General features: G+C 36.3%; 1 protein-coding gene across 2 annotated transcripts in view; it reads right to left on the bottom strand.

The window, feature by feature from the left end:
- PRKCB (protein kinase C beta) overlaps positions 1 to 24,570 on the bottom strand; it is a 707,688-nt gene that overhangs the window by 175,626 nt on the left and 507,492 nt on the right. For both annotated transcript variants that reach the window (XM_044658176.1, XM_044658168.1), the window contains exon 10: positions 17,043 to 17,216. In XM_044658176.1, coding sequence (XP_044514111.1) covers positions 17,043 to 17,216 — 174 coding nt within the window. The remainder of the gene's footprint in view (positions 1 to 17,042; positions 17,217 to 24,570) is intronic.

Here is a 24,570-nt window from a genome sequence, read left to right on the forward strand (position 1 = left end):
ATGGTGCCCTCAAAAGAAACATGGAAATTTGAAAGGAGAGATAATAAAGAGAAAAAACAAGTTATATTTTGGATATGTTATATTTTGAGATGCCTAGTTCATCTGTCCATCTAATTCAAATGTCCAATGTCAAGTGGGTGATATAGGAATGGAGGTAGAGAAAGGAAATGAAGCTGTATATATAAATCGAAGAGTCATCTACATAGAGATGATAGTTAAACTCAGGGATATGCTGGTAAATGTTTAACAATTAGCTCTCCCAAGTTGGTTCAAGTTGACTCCAGCACCCTTCCTTATTAAAACCATAAGAGTTGATGAGGTCAAATGAAATGGGTTTAGAAAGAACAAAATCAAATGAAAGAGTTTAGAGAGAAAAGAGAAGAGGACCTAGAACAGAGCCTTGGGAGACATTCATAGGTAGATGTGAGATGGATGATGATCACACAGAGAATGAGAAGAAATGGTCAGATAGGTAGGAGGAAAATCAAGAGAAATGAGTGTTGGGAAAGGAGGAGAGACTGGTCAACTATGTCAAACACTGCAGAAAGGTAAAAGGAAGAGGAGTTTGGAAAAACCATTAGATTGGGCAATTTAGGGATCATGGTAACTTTGGTAAGAGCTGCTTTAATTAAGCATTGAGGTCAGAAAGTGGTGTGATATAGGGGAGAAATAATGGATTGTTAATAAGATCATCTGTGATCTAATCTTGGCTTTGCTCCTCCCTAGATGACACTGGGAAAATCTCTCTGGGCCTCTGCCCCTCAGGAAAAACAAGAGGTTGAAGTGAATAAAATTTGAAGACCTCTCCAGTTCTAACAGCCACAGTCTTTGATTTCCAAAGTAATAAATTCCATTTATGATTTAGGATACAGTTTAAACATTTCAGCTTATACTTTCTTATGGAGTTTTATAATTAAATGCTTTATTGAAAATTTAACATTGAATATCAATACAACTATCTGAACTCATTTAATAATGATTTAAGTTAAATTACTTAGCTTCAGTGGCCAGAATTACCTTGGATTTTTTCTTTTCTTCAAATTGAGTATAAATTTAAGCAATATCATTTATTCTGAATTTTTTTAGCTCTCCCAAATACATGAGTTCTAGACCTTAAAGACCTGGGCCTAAGCTTCTCATTCTCAATTAAAGTAGAACTATAACATATCTTTTCAATGCTGGAAATGTTTGGTATTTTTTTCCTTCTTTTGTCCCATCAGCATCTAGAATAAGACATGGTTGGCTAGTAGACATTTAATAATTACTGTTGGCTGACTAAAAATGCTATATCACATTTATACCATGCTTTATAATTACACACTTTCTTCTCTTCACAACAACCCAGTGAGATAGGTACAGCAGAGTAGGTATCACTATCTGTTTTCTAGATAAAGTCATTTATAAGTTGACTGTTCTATAGCTAAAGAAACAGGCACATAGGAAGTAAGAGAAGACTCAGCACAATATAATTCTTCTAGATAAGATTCTTGTCTTTCATCAGAATTTTTATTCTGCATATAGTTCTAACCCACAATATAAATCTGGTTGCAGAAGTAGAAATGATGGAAAGTTGGGATGGAAGTAGCCATTTCATTTGGGGAGAATGGGTTTCTAAGAGTTCATATTCTGAGTTCAAAATATTCTTATGTTTTTTTAAACCCTTACATTCCAGAAGAGTGGTAAGGGCTAAGCAATGGGGGTTAAGTGACTTGCTGAGGGTCATACATCTAGGAAGTGTCTGAGGTCAGATTGGGACATAGAACATCCTGTCTCTAGGCCTGGGTCTCAATCCACTGAGCTATTCAGCTGGCCCCTGAAGGATCTTTTATGGAAACCATTTAGGACCCTATAGCCTAAGGCTTTACAAGCAGAATCTTAAAAAGTAGATAGTCTCTACAATGAATAGAGTACTGGGCCAAGAGTCAGGAGGACCTGAATTCAAATTGAGCCTTAAACAACTTGCTAGTTGTATGACTCTAGGCAAGTCACTTAACCCTGTTTGTCTCAATTTTTTCCATTATAAAAGGAGGATTATTCACATAGCTGACAAGGTGGTGGTGAGGATAAGATGGAAAAATATTGGTAAAGTGTTTTGCAAAACTTAAAACACTATGAATGGAGGAAGCTGGGTGGCTCTGTAGATAGTTAGCTAGGCCTATAGATGGGGGGTCCTGGATTACAATCTGGCCTCAGAGAGTTCCTAGCTATGTGACCCTGGGCAAGTCATTTAACTCCAATTGCCTAGCACTCACTACTCTTCTACCATGGAACTGATATTTATTATATATTCTAAAATATAAGGTGAAGGTTATTTTAAAAAAAAACACTATATGAATATTGGCTATAATTGTTATTAGGTTGAAAAAGGATGAGATAATAACAAATTAAATTATAATAAAAGAAAAACTCATTATTTCAATAAGGAAATAAAAGATGTATTAATAAATGTGCAATACCTAAAACCATGCAGGAATGAGTCTTACAATGGTATACTTTACCATGAGCATATCATAACTTTATGTCACTTAGACCACATACAGAATATGGAGACTATGTATAGCTTTACAAGATTGTTTTGATGATATGAGGATAAAGTAATATATATATGTATATATATATATATTTATAAAGTGTTTTATAAATGTTGAAGCACTATAGAAATGTCAGCTATTATTCATGGCACCATATTTTCATAAGGTTATTAATAAACTGGAGTTCATGGATAAAGGTGTTGCTTTGAAGTTGAGAAGACCCAAGATTGTACTATATGAAGATCAATTGAAGAATAGAAGAATATTTAGTTTGAAGAAAAGAACCAATCACCCCCAACCTTGGATCCCTTAAGTGGAGCATGGCTTCTGTGTTCAAGTATCTGAAGGGCTAAGTCTTGCTTTTCTGGATTCCAGAAGTCAGAACTAGGAACAATAAGTAGAAGTGACTTAGCAGAGTTTGGCTTGATTTAAGGTTCACAATTAGAGAGGTCTAAGTCTTTAAGTGGAGGCTGGATGGCTATAATATATTAGAGTTATTCTAGAGATGGCTCCTGTCCAAACCAAAGTCAATAGCTGTGTTACCTTCCAACTCTGAAGGTCTGGAAGTCAGAGGCTTTTGTTTGGTTGTAGACTGCATATTTTGCAGATAAAAGACCCTCAGTTCCATCCCCTACATCTTTATTATATTTTTTTTAACTCTGTTCTGCTGTGGGCTATCTCAAGTACATGAACAGAGTGCCTGATCCTCAGCAAGATGGAATAGAAAGAATACTGGACTTGGGAGTCAGAACTGAGTTTGTGTACCAAAGTAATGGCTTAATGGTTATGTGACCCTGAGCTAATCACTTAATCTTTCTCAACTTCATTTTCCTCATGATTAAAATGAGGACAAATGTATCTATACCAACTTGTCATAAGATTACAGATTTAAAGCTGGGAGGGACTTTAGAAGCCAAATCTAACTTCTTCATTTTACAAATAATGAAACTAAGACAAAAAGAAGTGACTTGCCCAGAGCTGCATAGTTATTAGGTGAGTAATATAGGATTTGAATCCAAATCTTCCTAACTGCAGGGCCACTTCCCTAACCACTATACTACACTGCCTCTCCTTTCAAAGGGATTCTGTGAGGATCAAAGGAGGTAATATATGAAGTTTCTTGGAAACCTTAAAATACTATATGTAAAATTAAGTTAATTAAACTATATGACAAGATATATTAAGGTAAGTTAGGAGACTTGTGTTCAAATCTTGGCTCTGCCTATAATATGGGCAAGCCAAGTCACTGCTCTGGAGCTCATAGGCTATTGGATTCCATAATCTCTAAAATCCCTGACATCTGATGCTTTATATTTTAAAATTCATTTCAATTTAAACTAATAAATATTTCCAAAACACTAACTATGTGCAAGGCACTGTGCTACAGGAGAGATGTGGCAGATAAAAAAATACGATATGGTAGGTAGCAATTAAAAATATTACATATAGAGTCAGGAAAATCTGAGTTCAAATTCTGTCTCAGATAATTACTAGATATATGACTCTGGGCAATTCACTTAATTTCTCTCAGTCTTAGTTTTTTTATCTGCAAAATGGGATTACTAAGAGTATCTCCCTCACAGAATTGTTAGAGGGATGAAATCTGATAATATTTGTAAAATGATCTTCAAAACTTAAGACATTATATAAATGCTAGTCATTGTTATAATTATTTTCCATGAGAAGCTTAAAATAAAATGGGGGCATTCAGTCCAACACGAATCAGAATGACATGAGGTAGAATATGATGAGGATAAAGCAGAGATCCAGAAAAATACTGTAAGAAGATTTGAGGCTGGAGAAATTACTCTAAGCTCTCACATGCTATTCTCTTTGATTTACTGAAGGTCATTCAGCGAGGTAGTTAAACATATAGATTCAAATCCAGGCTTTCTGAGCCAAAATCCAGAGTCTACACATCAAAATCTGTTGCCTCTGTTAGGCAGGAATGAGAGAGAAAGCAGCCCTTATAGAGAGTGGATCAGAACAATTAGAAAAGGAAGTAATGTCTCTCAGTGATTCAAAAATAACTAAAAAATCTAATTTCAGTAGGGGAAAAAGCCCCGCTCACTTATGCTTGATTAAAATCTTCATTAAAATACAGAGAGAGGCAGGATGTTATAATGAAAAGAGGGCAGAACTGGGAAAGAGAAAAACCTATGTATGCTTGGTAGCTAGCTCTGCCTCACTTTGTGACCTTGGAAAGTAATAATAATCATAACAACAACAATAATAATTTAGCATTTATATAGCACTTTAAGGTTTGCAAAACACTTTGCAAACATTATCTCTTTGTCCTCACAACCCTGGGAGGTAGATGATATTACGATCCCATTTTAAAGATAAAGAAAATGAGACAGGAAGAGATTATGCAATTTGTCCAGGTTGTCCAGATATTAGGAATCTGAGGCTAGATTTGAACTCTGGCCTTCCTGAACTGAGAAGCAATGCTTTCTTTACTGAGCCACCCAGCTGCCTTAATTCTTTCATTGCTCTGGGACTCAATTTTCCTCAAAACTTGGATCAATAGTTTTTGTAGTACTATATTATGTAAAGCATATTAAAAACCTCCTTTTTAGTAAAATTTAAAATATTAAGGAATAATATTTTCCTCTAAAATTTTTTCAGATTCTTGGATAAGTCTTTTATAAAGGTAGATGATAAGGCAAACCAAAGGCAAAAAAATCCCCTTTCACTGGGTAGATGGTAGAATATCTCTTATATCAAAGTTGGAGTGGTATATACATACATACATACATACATACATACATATGATATATATACACATACAGATGAACTAATGAAAATTGAGTATTTTTTATATCATTGTACTCATTATTGATTGAGTTGAATATCTTACACCAAAAGATCTCTAAGATTCATGTAGAAGTTAAACTCAAAACAAAGGCCACAATCCTTTGGTTTCTAACCAGGAGATCTCTCTTATGCTCAGTTTCTTTATCTGTACAATGAAAGGATTGGACTAAGTGATTTCTTCGATCCTCTCCATAATTTCATATATTGCCACTTATGATTTGAGTCTATAAATCAAGAACTAGTACTTTTGCATACTGAAAGAAAATTTGGAATAGACCATTGCTGATTGAGAAGCATGAATAGAGTTGTTAAATTGTTTTTCATACTCTTAGGGTAAGGAAGGCATTTAAGAGGCTATCTAATCTAATCCATAACAAAAACAAGATTTCCATCTATAGTGTCCCTACTTGCTTATCCAGTCTCACTTGAGGGTTCCTGGTACTGAGAAATTGACTCTGTACCATGGAAGTCCATACCACTGTGGTATATTACTAATCGTTAGAGAGTTTTCCCATATATCATCCTGCAACTTTTACTCATTTGTTCCATCTGAATCTCAGCAATCCTTTTTCCATCCATATCATAGCTCTTAAACTATTTGGATACAGCTATTGCCTCTACATGACCGCCCTTTTTACAAGTCTTCTTTTCTCTAGTCTAAGTATCTCTGTTCTATCACTCAATCCTTGTTTGACATAGTTTTGAGTCTCCTTGCCTTTCTGATTGTCCTCCTCTGGAGATGGTTCCATTTATTGATTTTCCTCCTAAAATGTGGTACTACTCAAGAATTTGTCACCATGGGGTTAGCTGGGTGGCTCAGTGGATTGAGAGCCAGGCCTGGAGATGGGAGGTCCTAGATTCAAATCTGGCCTCAGACATTTCCTAGCTGTGTGACCCTGGGCAAGTCACATTGCCTACCCTTACCACTCTTCTGCCTTGGAGCCAATACACAGTATTGATTCCAAGATGGAAGGTAAGGGTTTAAAAAAAAAAAAAAAAGAATTTGTCACCATATCCCAGACTAGCACCCTGGACAGCAACTATGCCATCTCTTTATGGCCACTAATCTTCCATTACCCCCTGTTTAAACCACATAGATAAAGGACTTTAAAGGGATAACATAACAGATCTCAACCAAAAAATGGCATGTTCTCTTTTGGCTGCTGCACATGACCTACTCTCCCTAGGGAGGATCTGGTAGAGTGAGCACTGGCTGACTCCATGTGTTAAGAATTCAAACTCCAGAGTGAGAAGAATGGATAAAAATTCACCTGGAACAAAGTTCACACAAAAGGAACACTGAGAATATTGAGGCACACTTTTAGGGAAAGGAATGAAAAGGGCAGGGAAAGTATATGGATTATACTATATCGGCAAGTTGTATAGATAAAAGGTATTTTCATGTTTGGTCTACTTGGTGAACTGGATCTCTGCCTGCCAGTACTACTGTCCTAAGTACTGCGCCGCCCCCACACCCCAGTATAGTGAAACTATGTTATTTCACTGTTTCCCGGCTCTTGACCTAGTTTCTAGGGTCATTCATTTTATCATGTATGGTTCTCTTATTTTTTTTAACATTTATTAATATTCATTTTTAACATGGTTACATGATTCATGCTCCTCCTTTCCCCTTCAACCCCCCCCCTGCACCCCCCCTACCCATGGCCGATGCGCATTTCCACTAGTTTTGTCATGTGTCCTTGATCAAGACCAATTTCAAAATTGTTGGTAGTTGCATTGGTGTGGTTGGTTCTCTTATTTTAAGAGATAAAATACACTACAGAGAAAGGTGCATTGAGCAGGAAATAGAGGTTCTAGTTTAGGTTCTGCCATTGACTTTGTGACCTTGAACATGTCACTTCAACTCTTTAGACCTCTTTTTTCTCACTGGAAAAATAATGAGAGAGTTTGATTCAATGGTTTCTAAAGTCCATTCCAGCTATGAGAGGATTCTGGAGAGAAGATCAAAGGAATTCCTAGTGGGAGGGTGGAGGTATGTGACACATGGGCGACAGTACTGTAATCATTTCTAGAAGCTTATTTCCCACATTAATAACTGAGGAATGAATAGGTGAACAGCCCACATAGAAAAAACAGACTTGTTGACTGTCCAAAAAGGCGCTCCCTTTAACCAGCCTTCACAGATAGCTATAATAATAATAATTCTTTACATTTAACACTTTATGACATTCAAAGCACCTTCATATGCCTTTTTACATCTAAGCCTCACAACAACACTGTATTGTTATTCTCTTCATTTTATGAAGGAGGAAACTAAGAGAGTAACTAAGTAAAGTTTCAGCTTATGAGGGAGAAGTCTGTGAAAGGGAGGAAGCAAGCTTGCTGGCATTTGCTTTTTCTCAAGGTCACCAGGTTCTCTTACGGCTCAGGACAAACTGTAGCCATGTATTAAACAGGAATCATCACTCATCTCCTCAAGAGACTTCAGCAAGTCCCTACTATCTACAAGGCAAAATATAAACTCTTCTATTTTGGTATCTAAATCCCTTCACAGTACAGAGCTAGCCTATCTCTCATTGGTTATTTATTGGGTTCATATGTGGTTCATAAGTATAAACATGGTGTAGCATCTCAGAGTTGAAATGTTTCTGACATCTGCTTAAAAGTAGGGCAAGCAGCTTCATCTGCTTGTAGGGGTATCTAATCTCCCCCTCCCTCTCTCAGTCTTACTACTATGGATTCAGTGCTCTCAGTGAGGCCGTTACAGCAAGGTCTCTCATATCCCTGACCCCAAAGTTATAAACAACTTCTAATTGGGAATGGGTAGAATCAGTTTTAAAAAAGGTAAGGTTCTATATTTCATGTGAACAAAAATTCAGACCTGCTGGAAACTTTATAACACCACTGTAGTTCAGACCCTCACCTCTCACTTGGAATATTATGATAGTCTTTTAATTGGTCCCTGAGTTTCTAGTTTCTTCCTCTCTCCAACCCATTCTCCATACAACTGTCAACACAGGTCTGACAATATCAGTCTCCTGCTCACAGAAAATTCTAGAATAAAACACAGACTTTTTCATTTTCATTTAAAGCCCTTTATGCTGTGAATCCAATCTACCTTTCCAGAAATTTTAAAATATTTGTCTTCAAGCATTCTACGTATCTTATCACACCATCAAATTATATAGAGAGCATAGAAAAGACCTTTGAGGTAAGCCAGCACAACCCTCTCATTTTACAAATGGAAAAACTGAGGCCTAGAACAGTTAAGTGACTTGAATAAGGCCATACAAATAATAAGTGGCAAAGAAAGAATTCTAACTCAGGTCTGGTGACTCTGTACTCACTGTTGTTTCACTACACAACAATATTCTGTATATGATATTCCGAGTTCCACCTTTGTGCATTTGCCTCTATCTGGAAAGTTCTTCTTTCTCACTTCTGACTCATAAAAGTTCAACTCTGGTTTGTATACAAGTTCTTCCCATGATCTCTTCCATATAGAGTACCAGTCCTGGAGTCAAAAAGACTCATCCTCCTGAATTCTTTGCCAAGAAAACCCAACTCTCATTTTACAAATGAGGAAATTTCACACCAGGATAGTTAAGTAATTTACTTGAAGTCTCACAAGTATCATAGGATCATAGTATTATAGACTTAGAAATGCAAGGGATCCCAGAAGCCATATATTCTAACTTCATTTTAAAGATAAAAAACTGGGACATAGAAAGGTTTAGTCACTTGCCTAGTTCGCATGGGTAGTAATCATCAGAGTCAGTCCCTTTTGACTTTAGATCCAGTATTTACTACACTCTTCTGTTGTATTCTCTAATAGAAAGTCAGCTCTGTGAGGGAAAGGATTATTTAAATTTTAATTTTGTATTCTTAGAGCCACCTAGCTTACACAGTACTTTGTATGTAGCTGACACTTAATAAATGTTTGTGGATTAAACTATGAGTAATAGGCTGTATATATACCCTCAAGCAAACATAGAGGAGAGAATTAGCTACTTTTGTAGAGGTATGTGGTATGTGTGTGTATGTGTCTGTGTGTGTGTGTGTTTAAATGAGAGAATAGCTGTTTCTGCTGGTTGTACACGAAAATTATATCAGAAAATGAGAAAACCTGTTTCTGTTGGAGTACATGGTTTGATTGCATCAGTCAGAGAGTGGGAGAAAAACTATTTCTTTAGATGTAGATGGTATGTGTTCACATGTATGACAGAGAATAGTTGCTTCTTTTGAATTTAAGTAGTGAAAGCTAAGGGAGAGGTGAAAGGAGGAGAGAAGAGAGGGAGAGGAAAGGACACTACAGGAGAGAAGAGAGGGGGAAGAGGAAAGGTGAAGGGAGGAGAGGAAAGGGGAAAGGAAGAAGAAAGAGAAAGATTGTTTCTATTGTATAATTTTATGAAGAGAAAGCTCAGACTATGTCTGTTATTGGCAAATTAAAGCCTTTAATGGGAATTGAAGCTTGGACTATGCCATATAAATCACTATCCTTTGGACTTGCATGGGAGGATACTCTCTGCCTTACTAAACATTTTGATTACATTACAAGCCTGATTACAGAGAAGCTACTGCAGGTCTCTAAGGAATAATTCTGTTCAGCCTTCCTTCAGATGGCAGGAAAAAAATGGCTTGAAAAATTATTTCCCATGCCACAGTTTGATTACTGTGCTATAATCTGGTCACATTCTCCTCCAGACACTTAAATTCAGTCATTGCGACTGAGAATCAAGCTGCTGGAATACGGACAGTGTCACCTTCAGGAAAAGCCATTCTCTCCTGTGCACGTGCCAGCAGAATACTAGGCAATTCTGAAGTCTCCACGTAAAATCCTGTTCAGCTGGATCCTGTTCTCCCAAAGGCTTTTTTTTTTTAACTCTCTGATCTTCAGAAATTGATGATGCTGTTTACTTAGAGCTGAGAGCCATTTGCATCCCGAGCTGTTTGGCTCTCCAGAGCCTCTGTTCAGCTGACAGTTTGTAAGCCCCAAAACATCACAAACCCTGGCTTAGCCTTGAGTCATACACTGAGTCAGGTTCCGGTGTGGCAGAGTTGGGGTTGGTAGCAGGCCACCCAAAGGTCAGGGTACAGGGTAGGAGTCTGGTTGGCTGGCTTGAGCCAAGTGGCTTTGGTCTCAAGTCTTCCTTTGTAAAAGGATGGGTGTGTCTTGGATGTGATCTGAATTCATGAATGAAAGCAAAATACTCACTCTTAAAATACCTAGCTGTAATCCTCTTTCCAAAGACTAGAGTTCTTTGTGCCAATATACTGAAAAAGCATGGGATATATGGGTAATTCAGAGTCAGACAATAACTCAGGCCAGTCCTTTCAAGGTAGGGAGTGTTGTGCATGATTTATTCTGATGACTCCCCAAATCTCTTCCCCCCATTTCCATACAACTGTTTTCATTTCTCTCTCATATATGACCCTGCCACCCTTAATCAAATATCATTACTCTCACCTTGCTAATGATAGTGATGACACTGTTTGGACTCTACTCTCTAATCTTTTCCCCTCTCTAACTTATCCTATACATGATGTCAAGTGTCTTAATGTGCTCCTCCAATCAGGTAGTTAGGCAGTAAAATAGAGCACTGGACCTGGAGTAAGAAAGATCGGAGTTCAAATGGCACCTCAGACACTTTCCAGTTGTTTGACCCTGAATGAGTTACTTAACTTTTGCCTTACTTCCTTACATATAAAATGGAGATGATAGTAGCATCTACCTACCTACTTACATTTTCATTGTGAGAATAAAATGTGACAAAATTAATGTTTTGCAAACTTTAAAGTGCTACAAAATGCTTGTTGTTGCTGTCATTTAGTCAACTAGTCATTTCCTACTTTTGATGACCTCTATTTGGAGTTTTCTTGGCAAAGAGTGCTTTGGAGTGATTTACCATTTCCTTTTCTAGCTCATTTTGTAGATGAGGAAACTAAAGCAAACAGGATTAGGTGACTTGCCCAGGATCACTCAGCTATTATATTAATTGTATTACATGACACATACTATAATACTAGAACAAAGCATTATATAGTTATCTAATGCCATCTACCATTAAAAATATTCAATGACTTCCCATTTCCTAGAACAAAATCCAAGCTCCTTGACCTGGCTTTAAAGGCATTCTACAACCTGACTTCAAACTTCCATTCCAACCTTATTTCCTAATTCTCCTTCATATAGTCTGAACTTAATTAGACAAATTATGCAACTTCTAAAATATTATATGATTTCCTTTCTCTACTTTTATTCATACTGTTCCTTCCACATACCTAATCACTTACTACTGGTTCATGTTCATTCTTCAAGGCTGAATTCCATTAACATCTCCTTCATGAATTCTTCCCTGATATTCCTAGTAAAAAGTGTTTTTTCTATGTTTTTAAATAACCATAATAGAGGGTAGCTAAGTGGTGCAGTGGATTGGGAACCAGGCCTAGAGATAGGAACTCCTGGGTTCAAAACTAGCCTCAGACATTTCCTAACTGTGTAACCCTGAGCAAGTCACTTATCCTCCACTGCTTAGCCCTCACTCTCTTCTCTCTTGGAACCAATATACAGTATTGATTCCAAGATAGAAGGTAAGGGTTTAAAAAAAAACCAAAATAAAATGAACTGCTTTAATGATTTTGCATACCTTCCTTACACTCATCACATTCTACTTTGCACTATATTTCCAGGTAAAATGTATTTCTCTTTCTCCACTGTAAGTTTCACAAAAGTTACAGGTCTTATTCATATTTTGCTACTTATTAGTACCCAGCATGGAATCTTACACATATTATATGCTCAAAAATACTGTAGAATGAGTGAATGAATGCCATCTGAGTTGGTTAGATTTATGTGAAATCTAGGTTAGGTAGTTTTAATCTAATCTAGAAGAAGCCAAAAATGGAAGAGGAAAAAATAGGAATCAAAGTACATTAGTACAGGAGCTAGAGTTAGAGTTAGAGGAAATTTTAAGCATTTTTCCATCAAATAAATATGACCTCAAATCTGTAGAACCTATATAAATAGCACTTATCTATTTCTGTATCAACAGCTTTGATTTTACAACTAAGATCATGGAATATAGAATGGTAACAAATCTAGCAGCAAGCATTTTTAAGCATATATATGCCAGACATTATGTTAGGCACCAAGAATACCTAAATACAAAGAACAAAATAAACCCTATTCTCAATCACAGAAAGGTCTTTATAAAAAGAGATCAAATAAATTTTATAGAGAGAAGGAAGCTTGGAACATAGAGAATCAGGGCTGAAAAATAGAATATTGAATGTCCAAAGTAGGAGGAACATTAGAGATCATTTTGTTCAAACCTCTCATTTTAAAGATGAGGACACAGGCCCATAGAATGGAAGAAATTTGTTCAAGGTTATTTAGCTCATGAGTGGCAGAACCAAAACTTGAACCTTCATTTCCTGTCTCCTAGTCTAAAGCTCTTATCATTATCATGTCATACAATTTCTTGCAATATAGGAGAGCGCAGTCACTGTGAGACCCCATATTTAAAAATGGACAATATCTCATTATCAGGCACTATCATTTTTGAATCCTACCGAACAGCCCACAAGGACAGATTTTTATGGTTTTTTTTCAGTTGTTTTTTTTTGGTGTATTTTTTTGTGGTTGGTTTGTTTTAAAAGCATGGCTTTTTTTTTTTTTCTAATGGGACTGGACCACTGGCGATAGCCTTTCTTAAATCAATTTCACTCCGTGAAACACAAATGGCATTTTGGCCAATTCAGAGCTGCCCAAACTGTTTTCTCTTTCAGAGGGAGGCTATGTGAGGTTTTGTATTTAAGTCACAAAACAAATTGCCTCAAACTCCTTTATCATCTCTGAGAAGGCTCTGCTTCAGGGGAACTGTACAACCTACGCTTTAAGAACAGGAATTAAATATGCTTCCTGGCAGCAATGAAATTTTCCTGGTGTAACTCTGACCTTGGGCAGTTCAATTCAACAAATTCAATTCGCTACAACACATATTTATTAAGTGCTGACTACGTGCAAGGCAAAGAGCTAAGTGGCATGGACGCAGTAATAGATAAGACACAGACATTATTCTCACTGCCCCAGTCTGGGGCTCAGTGTCCTCGTGTCTATAATAAGTGAATTGAAGTAGATCATATCTCTAAGGTTCCTTTTAACTTGGATACTCTGTTCTAATAGTCCTTCCAGCTCTGACATAAGGTGATCTATGGTGTAAAGGCAACTTCGTGTTCTAAAATTCATTAGACTTTTGACTTCATGACCATAGGTGCAGTTAGGTAGACAGTACAGAGAGGGCTCTGAGTGGCCACTCTGGCACACATGCCACAGGTTCACCAACATGGACATAGTCTCTTCCTCAAAATCTCCCAGAATAAATCAAATCATCTCCCTTTGATACAACTTGTCTCACTATTGTATGGTATTAAGTATAGCACAGATCAACTGATATCCTTTGAAACATAAATCCCAATGGGTGGGATGCAGCAGAGTTACACTTAGCTCATGGATTTTAACTCCCTTCACAAGATACCAACGTGATAAAGAGGTCCCGCTGCATTGATTTGCAAAAAATAAAATGAATCAAGATCGATTTCAGAATAAAAATTTTCTGGGTATTTCCCAAGCTGCATTGAAATTGTCTAAGAAGCTCCAGGGATTTTGGGTAGCCCAGATTGAGACCTGATGACTTCAGAATTGAGAAAGATGCATAATTATATGTATGTATACAAATATATGCATGTGTATATAGATTTACATATATGTATACATGTCTTATTTTTACACAGTTTTCCCTTCACTAAAACCCTCTGAAATAGGTTATTATCTCCATTTTACAGCTGAAGAAACTGAGGCTGATAGATCTGGAGTAGCTAATAAGTATTAAATCAGAAGTTTAACCTAGGATTTTGGGATCAATGTTCATTCTTGTTTATCTTATTACCTCTCTAGATGTTGATGAATGTTTACAAAATCTTAAAAAGTATGAATGTAGGGTGAATTGGGGCTTACTCACCAAAGCTCAGAATGCTAGAATGACCAGCTCTTCCCTGAAAATGGACATTTTAATGACAAAAAAGAACTCTTTCCCACAGCAAGTGGTAAACCTATTGAAAGTTTAACATTAGGAGGTGATAAAAGCTAAACAAAACTGTCTCATAGTATTGAGACAAATTTGTGGCTGCCTAGGAAAAAATGGAAATCTGGGGATATTCTTGACCTTTGATCATTGTCCCAATGAGAGATGAATCTGGCCTGTAACAAACATTTTGCTGACATAGGGAGGCAATTCTCAGTTCTTGGAAAGATGTTTTTCACCTTAATCTTCTTGAAGTTTTCATTGGCATTCCAATCTAAGTAAGCATCAGGAAATGCAGTGTGGTATACAGAGTGAGCAATGAACTTGAAGCCAAGAGATGTGGGTTATAATGCTTCTCGCTAGCTATGTGACCCAAGGCAAATCATTTCATTTCTTTGAGCCTCAGTTTCTTATTTATCAAATAAATGACCATAATAATACCTGCCCTTTCTACCTCACAGGATGGTGATAGATCTTTGCCAACTATAAAGCACTATAGAAATATGAACAATTATTGTCATCAAACTAATAGTTTCTTGGGCTCAAACAGGTTTTATGTGGATAATTCAGGCCCAGATTCTAGTAGGTAGCAATAGTCACTTGGGCCAGCCTCTTTAAAGTCCCAAGTTGCTAATATTAAAGTACGGTCAGGAGGTCAGGAAAGGATTTGCTCAGTCATTTGTTATGGCATGAATTTATTTATTTGTTTTTTTAGAAAACCCCCACCTTCTGTCTTAGAGTTAATACTGTCTATTGGTTCCAAGGCAGAAGAGCAGTAACAGCTAGGCAATGGGGGTTAAATGACTTTCCCAGGGTCACACAGCCAGGAAGTATCTGAGGCCAGATTGGAACCCAGGACCTCCCATCTCTGGGCTTGACTCTCAATCCACTGAGCCATCCAGCTGCCCCCCATGGCATGAATTTAGAGTAAGAAGATCTAGAATCGAAACCTTAACCTATCAGGTTTAGTTATATAACTATGAATAAGTTGCAAAATGCTCTGAGACTGAGTTTTCTCATCTACAAACTGGAGATAATAATACTTTTGTTAGCTGTTTCAAAGTGTCCATAAGATCTAGAGGTAGATAGGACCCTCAGAGATCATTTAGTCAATCCTTCCTATATTACTGTTTTCAGTCAATACAATAAATATTTATTAAGTTGACAACCAAGTTCTTATGGATAAAAAAGGCAAAAAATGAAAGAGTCCCTTTCCTCAAGAAGCTTCCCTTCTCCTAGGATGACACAGGATCATCAAGGCAAATTATTTCATTTCTTTGAGCCTCAGTTTCTTATTTATCAAATAAATGACCATAATAATACCTGCCCTTTCTACCTCACAGGATGGTGATAGATCTTTGCCAACTATAAGGCACTATAGAAATATGAACAATTATTGTCATCAAACCAATAGTTTCTTGGGCTCAAACAGGTTTTATGTGGATAATTCAGGCCCAGATTCTAGTAGATAGCTATAGTCACTTGGGCTAGATCAGGAAAGGTTTCCTGTAGAAGGTAGCTCCTGGGCTGAACGTTGGAGGAAGCCAGGCCTTCTAAAAGGAGGAGGTGAGGCAAGAGTACATTCCACTCTTAGATGAAAACTTCATCAAGGAGCATGGAGAATCTGAATAGAACAAAAGGTAGGTAAAGAAGAATAATGTTTCTAAACTTGTGCATGTAGGTAGAAGCCAAAAAGTGAAGGGTTCCACAGTGAGAATTTACATTTTATGGAAATATGGATCTCTTAAAGATTATTTTGGCAGGGATATGATATTGTCAGACCTAAGCCTTAGGAAATTTAGATTGACAGCTGTATTGAAGATAGACTGGAGGGATACAAAGGCAGAGAGATGAATTAAAAGACTATGGTAATGGTCTAGGTGAGAAGTAATCAGGGTCTGAACCAGACAGTGACTATGTGAGTAGAGAAATGGAGATAGAGGTGAGCAATGTTGTGACATGAGAATTCATAAGTTTAGGAAACTACATGAAAATGATGGGATTGGGATGGGGAATGTTGTGAACCTGGATAATGGAAAGAATGGAGGTGCCATCAATATAGAGAAGTTTGGATAAGGGATGAATTAAAAAGAAACCCTTACTGTGTATTGGTTCCAAGGCAGAAGAGTGGTTAAGGGCTAGGCAATGGGGGTCAAGTGACTTGCCCAGGGTTGGGAAATTGGGAATACAGTTGGGAAGTGTCTGAGACCAGATTTGAACTCCTGTTTCCTGGTCTAGTTTTTAATCCACTGAGCCACCAAGCTGCCTCTAATAAGGGATGAATTTTGGGAAAACTATAATAAGTTTCATATTGGATGAACTGGATTTAAGATAACAATAGGGCATCCAGAAGGAGATTTCCAAAAGGCAGGAATGGAGTACTAGGGGTTCAGGAGAGAGATAGAGGCTGGATATAGAGATTCTGGGGGAATCATCTGCATAGAGATGATTATTTAAATAGCTGAAAGTGAGGGCTGAAGAAGAGAATTCCAAAGTCAGCAAACAAGCAGGAAAGCTAGGATTTAGACCCAGCTTCTCTGACTCCAAATTCATGACTTTTTATACAATACTTTAGTGCCTTTTGGCATGATAGAAATGTGAGTCATTATTACTATACACAAAATAGAATTATTATCAGCAGAAGAGTTACCATTGTCTGGAAACAGGAGTGAAGCTGTGTCAGGAATGGAGGCTTCCCAGCAAGAGCAAGCACTCTCTTCTCCACCATTGTACACTCCACATCATCATCTTGGATCACGACATCTTTCTTCAGGATCTTCACAGCGTAGAGTTCATCAGTGCCTTTTCTTTCTGAAAGCATGACCTACAAATAAGAGACAGTGACAATTAGGAGGCTTTGGGACCATGATTCACCCAATATCCAGTAAGCATTATTATATCTCTATTATATGCAACCTACAGGAGAGGCAGTGATATAGGGTGGTTAGAAGACCAACATGAAAGTCTGGAAAAACTATGTTCAAGTCCTGTCTCTTACACAAAGAGGTTGTATAATCTTGGGCAAGTCATTTAACCAGGTGAAGAAAAAGAGAATAAAGGCTATGTATCTTTCCTTTCATGGCATGAATGACTATGTCTATAAATTAATTCATTTCATGTAAGTAATATATTTTATCTATTATCTATCTACCCTTCCCCCTACTCACATTCATGTTTCGATCCTTTTCCAGTTCCTCTCCTATACTACCTATAGGGGGAAAAACACAAATGTGCCTTGTTTTGCTTCCTAAGGCCAATAACAGACAACTAAGCCTCAACTCAGATACCAAGGAGGGAGGGAAAAAGGGAAGGAAGGAAGAGGATATCAGGGAGAGAGAAGATGGATGAAAGAAGGAAGAGGGGGGAAATAAGAGGGAGGGGGAAAGTACAAAAATTAAATAATCACTCAGGAGGAAGGAAAGAGGAAGAAAGGGGAAGGAGGAGGATGGAAGAAAGGGAGAGAAGAAAGGAAAAATAGAAGGAAAGAAGAAGAGCAAAGAGTAAAAGAAGGAAGGAAGAAGGAAGGGTAGGAAGAAGAAAAAAAAGAGAAGCCTAGTTGTGACAAGTTTTAAATATCAAATCTAATCATAGAACTAATAATGAGCCATTGAAGTTTATTGAGAAGGGGAATCTGATGATCAGATCTGTACTTTAGGAAAATAATTTTGGCAGTTGTGTTGGGGATAGAGCAAAATCTGGAGAAACTTGTGATAAAGAGAACAATTAGAAGGCCACTACAATAGTCTAAGTGAAGAAGTAAGAGTTGATGGTTTATATTCACCAAAGTGATGTTTTTTAAGAGTAGTGTTTAAGTAACTGAAAAGAAAGTGTGTGTGTTTAGTGCATACACATATATATCTTTACATACATACACATATATGTGTGTGTGCATATGTATGTATAAGAAATATAGAGATGGAAATGCTAAGATCTGATAACTGACTAGGTATGTGGAATAAGAGTGAGTTGAGGCAAGTAAAAATGGAACTTTTGGAGTCTGAGCACAGATCAAAGCATGCCATCTTTCACTATATTTCCTTCATGAGATTTCTATTATATGTGTGATATATGACTTGTATCACAACATGACCAACAGAAATATATATCACATGAAAGTATGGAAATAACCTATATGAGACTATTCATCACATTGGGTAAGGGTGGGAGAGAAGAGGGAGGGAGAAAAGTTGAATTCTAAAATGTCAAAAACAATTGTCAAAAATTGTCTCTACATGTAACTGAAAAATAAATTATTTTTTAAAATTGTTTAAAAACTGTAAAAAAATAATTTTTAAAAAGAGAGTGAGTTAAGGGGATAGCTGGGTCATCATTGGATTGAGAATCAGGCCTAAATATGGGAGATCCTGGATTCAAATCTGGCCTCAGACAGTTCCTAGCTGTGTAACTTTGTGTAAATCACTTAAACTTCATTGCCTGGCAATACAGAGTGTTAATTCTAAGACAGAGTGCAAGGGTTTAAAAAAATGATTTGAGGATGACAATGAGGTTACGAACAGTAACAAGAACCATAATGGTGGTTGTAATAGTAAGAGAAAAATCTGAGGAGAGGGAAGGGTTTGGGGTAAAAGATAATTAGTTCTGCTTTGGATATATATAGTTGAAATGTCTATGGAACATCTAGTCTGAGCTGTCCAAGTCGATCGGTATTTCGGGAATGGAAGACAGACAGAGGAATGCTGTCAATTAATAGATCTTTTCCTGACAGAACTTGTAATAAAAAATAAAACTTCTTTATCTGACCTCTACCCTAGACTTATGAACTGTGGTCTTTTACCATGACAGAACTATATGTTACAGAGGAATTGCTGATCTTTATCACTGGAAAGAATTTCTAAACTCTTGCATTTTTATATTGAAGAAACAGTCTAAAGACAACTGCCCTGCCACATTCCATCCCACCTTCCATTAAAAAATACAGCAAACTGTGTTACAAATTTGAGAATAGAGAGGATAAATATGTCACAGTGTCCCTTCCCATTGTGGTCACCACAAAAAATCAAGGACCCTTTTTCCAGTCTTCATTTTTCTTGAATTTTGTAAATTTTAAGAATAGTTAAATGTTCATTATTCTCAAATATTCTCTCTTTGGTTTCAGAAATACTACATCTTACTGATTCTCCTTCTACCCTCATGACAAATACTTCTCTGTTTCCTTTGCTGGCTCCTCATTTTCTTCCTAACCCCTTAACATGGGTATTCTTCCCGTTCCTGTCCTCACTCTCCTTTGGTGACCTTTGGTGGTGTGTTTCTAACTTTTGTGAATGTGACTTTTTTTTTTTTTTTACCAAATTTTAGTTACAAAGTTATATCTCCAACTACCTATGGGATGTCTATACCTGGATGCCTCATCAATACCTCAGACTGTATAAAATAAAATTCTTTATCTTTCCCTAAAACTATTTCTCCTTCTGAATTCATTATTTCTTTCTGTGATGTTATCATTCACTATCTCATTTGTTGAGGTTATCTTGTAGTAACCCTTTCTTCTGCTTCTCTCTTATACATTTGCTTCTGAAAATATAGTTGAGTGGTTTTCATTCAGACCAGGTTCCTGTTATCACTTCGAAGTGGCAACAAGTTTGCCAAATAAAGCTGCCAAACAAACAGCTAAGTCAGGGGTTTGGGCAAGACAGAAATAGGTAAAAATGAGTTGTCAAAAAAAACAAACAAACAATCAAACCTCTAGTACAAGGAGCAATTATTATGGGGTAAAAGAAATAGCAGTAGAATCTCTAAAAGGAAAGACTAAGGCCATGAATAACTATAATCTCAGAAAAGAGAATAAGTAAAAAACCAAACCCCTTACATCTAGTCAGTTACTAGATCCTGGAAATTATGCTCCTACGACATCTCTCCCATTTGTCTCCTGTCCTTTATTACACTGTCACCATTGTAAATGTCTAGTAATAAGACTCTCTAGTAATGAGACACTTACAAAGGTGGCCCATGGTGGTAATGAGACACTTATAATGGCAGCACAGAATGGCATGATTAGTCTTCTAATCATACTAGTTGTCTCCACTCTCTAATTCCTCCAATCCATCTTTCATGATATTACCAGAATAATCTCTATTTATAAGTCCAGTCATTTTAGGGCTCAAAATTCTGCAATGGCTCTCTATTTCTTACTGAATAGAGTTCTAATATCCTTACCTAGTGCCCAAAGCCAACTCCATTTTGGTGTCATCCAGTGTTTTCAGCTCTATATCTCCTATCATCTTGGATCTACAAACTCTCCACTAACCTGGACTTTCCTCTGATCCCCATCCACACAACATTATTTCCCATGACCATTGTCTTACTGATGGAGGTTGCTTCCACTTGCCCCCTTTCATCTGTTGAATTTCTACTATCTGTTTTGAAACCCAGGGTAAATGTTATCTCCTCAAGGAAGCTTTCCTTAATTTCCCTCAGGCAGTAAAGACCTTCCCACCATTGGACCTCACAAAACACTTTGCTTATATTCCTATAATACACTTAATATATATCATTTCGTATTATGTGTATCATAATGTCCTACTAGACTAGAGCCTCCTTTAAATGCAATAATGGAGTAAAATATAATATAAATATAGATAATAATAAGCCTGTGAGAGGAACAGAAAGCATTATGGGATTAAATGAGAAGAGATTACTCACTTTAGAGAATCAGGAAGAAAGACCACACCAAAAAATATTTCTTATAATAGATTGAGAGCTGAATCTGGATCAGAGATTTGGGTTCTATACCCACTTTGGACATGTCCTAGCTGTGTGGTCTAGTCACTTAAATCATGAGCAAGTCAATTAAACTCCTTATGCCTCAGTGTCTTCCTCTATAAAATGAAGAAATATGACCTGAGGACAGCTTTGAATGATAGGAAAATTTTAAAAATGGAGAAGTGGGCAGAAGGAAGTGAATCTAAGGTGGAAGAAAGAGCATGAAAAAAAAGGCATGGAAGTGAGACAGATGGGCTTTATAGAAGCTGGAGAGTAGTCTTGTATTCTTTTTTTAAATAAATATTTTATTTTATTATTTTATCATTTTAATTTTGAATATTTTCCCATAGTTACATGTTTCATGTTCTTTCCCTCTCCCCAAAACCTTCCCACCACCACCACCACCTGTAGCCGACACACAATTCCAGTGGGTTTTACATGTATCATTGATTAAGATCTAATTCCATATTATTGATAGTTGGACTAGAGTTATCAGTTAGTGTCTACATCCCCAATAATATCCCACTCAACCCATGTGTGCAAGCAGTTGTTTTTCTTCTGTGTTTCTACTCTTACACTTCTTCCTCTGAGTGTGGCTAGTTTTCTTTCTCATAAATCTCTCAGCCTTGCTCTGGATTCTTGCATTACTGCTAGTAGAGAAGTCTGTTTTGTTTGATTGTACCACAGTGTATCAGTCTCTGTGCACAATGTTCTCCTGGATCTCCTCCTTTCACTCTGTGTCAATTCCTGGAGGTCATTCCAGTTCACATGGAATTCCTCCAGTTCTTTATTTCTTTGAGCACAATAGTATTCCATCACCAACATATACCACTATTTGTTCAGCTATTCCCAAATCAAAGGACATTCCTCATTTTCTAATTTTTTGCCACCACAAAGAGTGAGGCTATAAATATTTTTGTACAAGTCTTTTTCCTTATTATCTCTTTGGGGTATAAACCAAGAAGTGCTATGGCTGGATCAAAAGGCAGATAGTCTTTTAAAGCCCTTTGGGGATAGATCCAAATTGCCAGCCAGAATGGTTGTATCAATTCACAACTCCACCAGCAATGCATTAATGTCCCAATTTTGCCACATCCCCTCCAATATTCACCACTTTCCTTTGCTGTCATGTTAGTTAATCTGCTAGATGTGAGGTGATACCTCAGAGTTGGTTTAATTTGCATTTCTCTTATTATAAGAGAATTAGAACACTTTCTCATGAACTTATTGATACTTTTGATTTCTTTATCTGAAAATTGCCTATTTATGTCCCTTTGCCCATTTATCAGTTGAGGAATGGCTTGATTTTTTTGTACAATTGATTTAGCTCATAATAAATTGGAGTATTTATACCTTTGTCCAAGTTTTTTGTTATAAAGATTTTTTTCCAATTTGATGCTTCCCTTCTAATTTTGGCAGCATTGGTTTTGTTTGTACAAAACCTTTTTAGTTTAATGTAATCAAAATTATTTATTTTATATTTTGTAGTTTTTTCTAGCTCTTGCTTGGTTTTAAAATCTTTCCTTTCCCAGAGATCTGAAAAGTATAGTAATTTGTGCTCACCTAATTTACTTATAGTTTCCTTTGCTATATTAAAGTCATTCACCAATTCTGAATTTATCTTGGTGTAGGGTGTGAGATGTTGATCTAAACCGAATCTCTCCCATATTGTTTTCCAATTTTCCCAGTAGTTTTGTCAATTAGTGGATTTTTGTCCCCAAAGTTCAGCTCTTTGGGTTTATCATAAATTGTCTTGCTGAAGTCACTTACCCCAAGTCTATTCCAGTGATCCTTCTTTCTGTATCTTAGCCAGTGCCATATTGTTTTGATGATTACTGCTTTAAAGTACAATTTAAGATCTGGTACTGCTAGCTCACCTTCCTTCATATTTTTTTTTCATTATTTCCCTTGATATTCTTGGTCTTTGGTTTTTCCAAATGAACTTTGTTATAGTTTTTTTTTTCTAATTCAGTAAAAATGTTTTTTGGTAGTTTGATAGGCATAGCACTAAATAGGTAAATTAATTTGGGTAGGATGGTCATTTTTATTATGTCAGCTAGTCCTACCCATGAGCAATCAATGTTTTTCCAATTGTTTAGATTTAGTTTTAATTGTGTGGAAAGGGTTTCGTAGTTGTGTTCGTATAATTCCAGTGTTTGTCTAGACAGATAGATTCCTAAATATTTTATATTGTCTAGGGTGATTTTAAATGGAATTTCTCTCTCTAGCTCTTATTGCTGCAATATATTGGAAATATATAGAAATGCTGATGATTTATGTGCATTCATTTTGTATCCTGCAACTTTGCTAAAGTTGTTGATTATCACTAACTTCTTAGTTGATTCTCTAGGATTTTTTAAGCAGACCATCATATCATCTGCAAAGAGTGATAACTTGGTCTCCTCGCTGCCCATTTTAATACCTTCAATTTCTTTTTCTTCTCTAATTGCTACAGATAGTGTTTCTAGTACAATGTTAAATAATAGTGGTGACAATGGGCATCCTTATTTTACTCCTGATCTTATTGGAATACATCTAATTTATCACCATTGCAGATGATATTTGTTGATGATTTTAGATATATACCATTTATTATTTTTAGGAAAAGCCCTTCTTTTTCCATATTTTTCTAGTGTTTTCAGTAGGAATGGGTGTTGTATTTTGTCAAAAACTTTTTCAGCATCTATTGAGATAATCATATGATTTTTGTTGGTTTGCTTGTTGATACGGTCAATTATGTGAATGGTTTTCCAAATATTGAAACATCCTTGCATTCCTGATATAAATCCCATCTGATCATAATGAATAACCATTGTGGTCACTTGCTGGACTCTTTCTGCTAGTATTCTGTATAAGATTTTTGCATCTATGTTCATTAAGGAGATTGGTCTATAGTTTTCTTTCCTGGCTTTGGGATCAGTACCATATTTGTGTCATAAAAGGAGTTTGGTAGAACTTCTTCTTTGCTTATTATGTCAAATACTTTGTATAGTATTGGGATTAGTTGTTCTTTGAAGGTTTGATAGAATTCACTTTGAAGGTTTGATAGAATCCATATGGTCCTGGGGATTTTTTCTTAGGGAGTTCTTTGATGGCTTGTTTAATTTCTTTTTCTGATATAGGATTATTTAAGTATTCTATTTCTTCTGCTGTTAATCTAGGCAATTTATATTTTTGTAAATATTCATCCATATGACCTAGATTGCTATATTTATTGCCATATAATTGGGCAAAATAGTCTTTAATGATTGCCTAGATTTCCTTTTCATTAGAGGTGAAGTCTCCCTTTTCATCTTTGATACTGTCAATTTGGTTTTCTTCTTTCCTATTTTAATTTTTTTATGGAATATAAATTCATTCCTTTTTTGTTTTCCTATTTTTCTTATTATTACCTTCTTCCCCCCCCAGTTTCTATATATTTATACATACATATATATATATATATATATATATATATA

The sequence above is a fragment of the Gracilinanus agilis genome, chromosome 1 (genome assembly GCF_016433145.1).
Source record: "Gracilinanus agilis isolate LMUSP501 chromosome 1, AgileGrace, whole genome shotgun sequence".
In the NCBI taxonomy this organism is placed as follows: Eukaryota; Metazoa; Chordata; class Mammalia; order Didelphimorphia; family Didelphidae; genus Gracilinanus; species Gracilinanus agilis.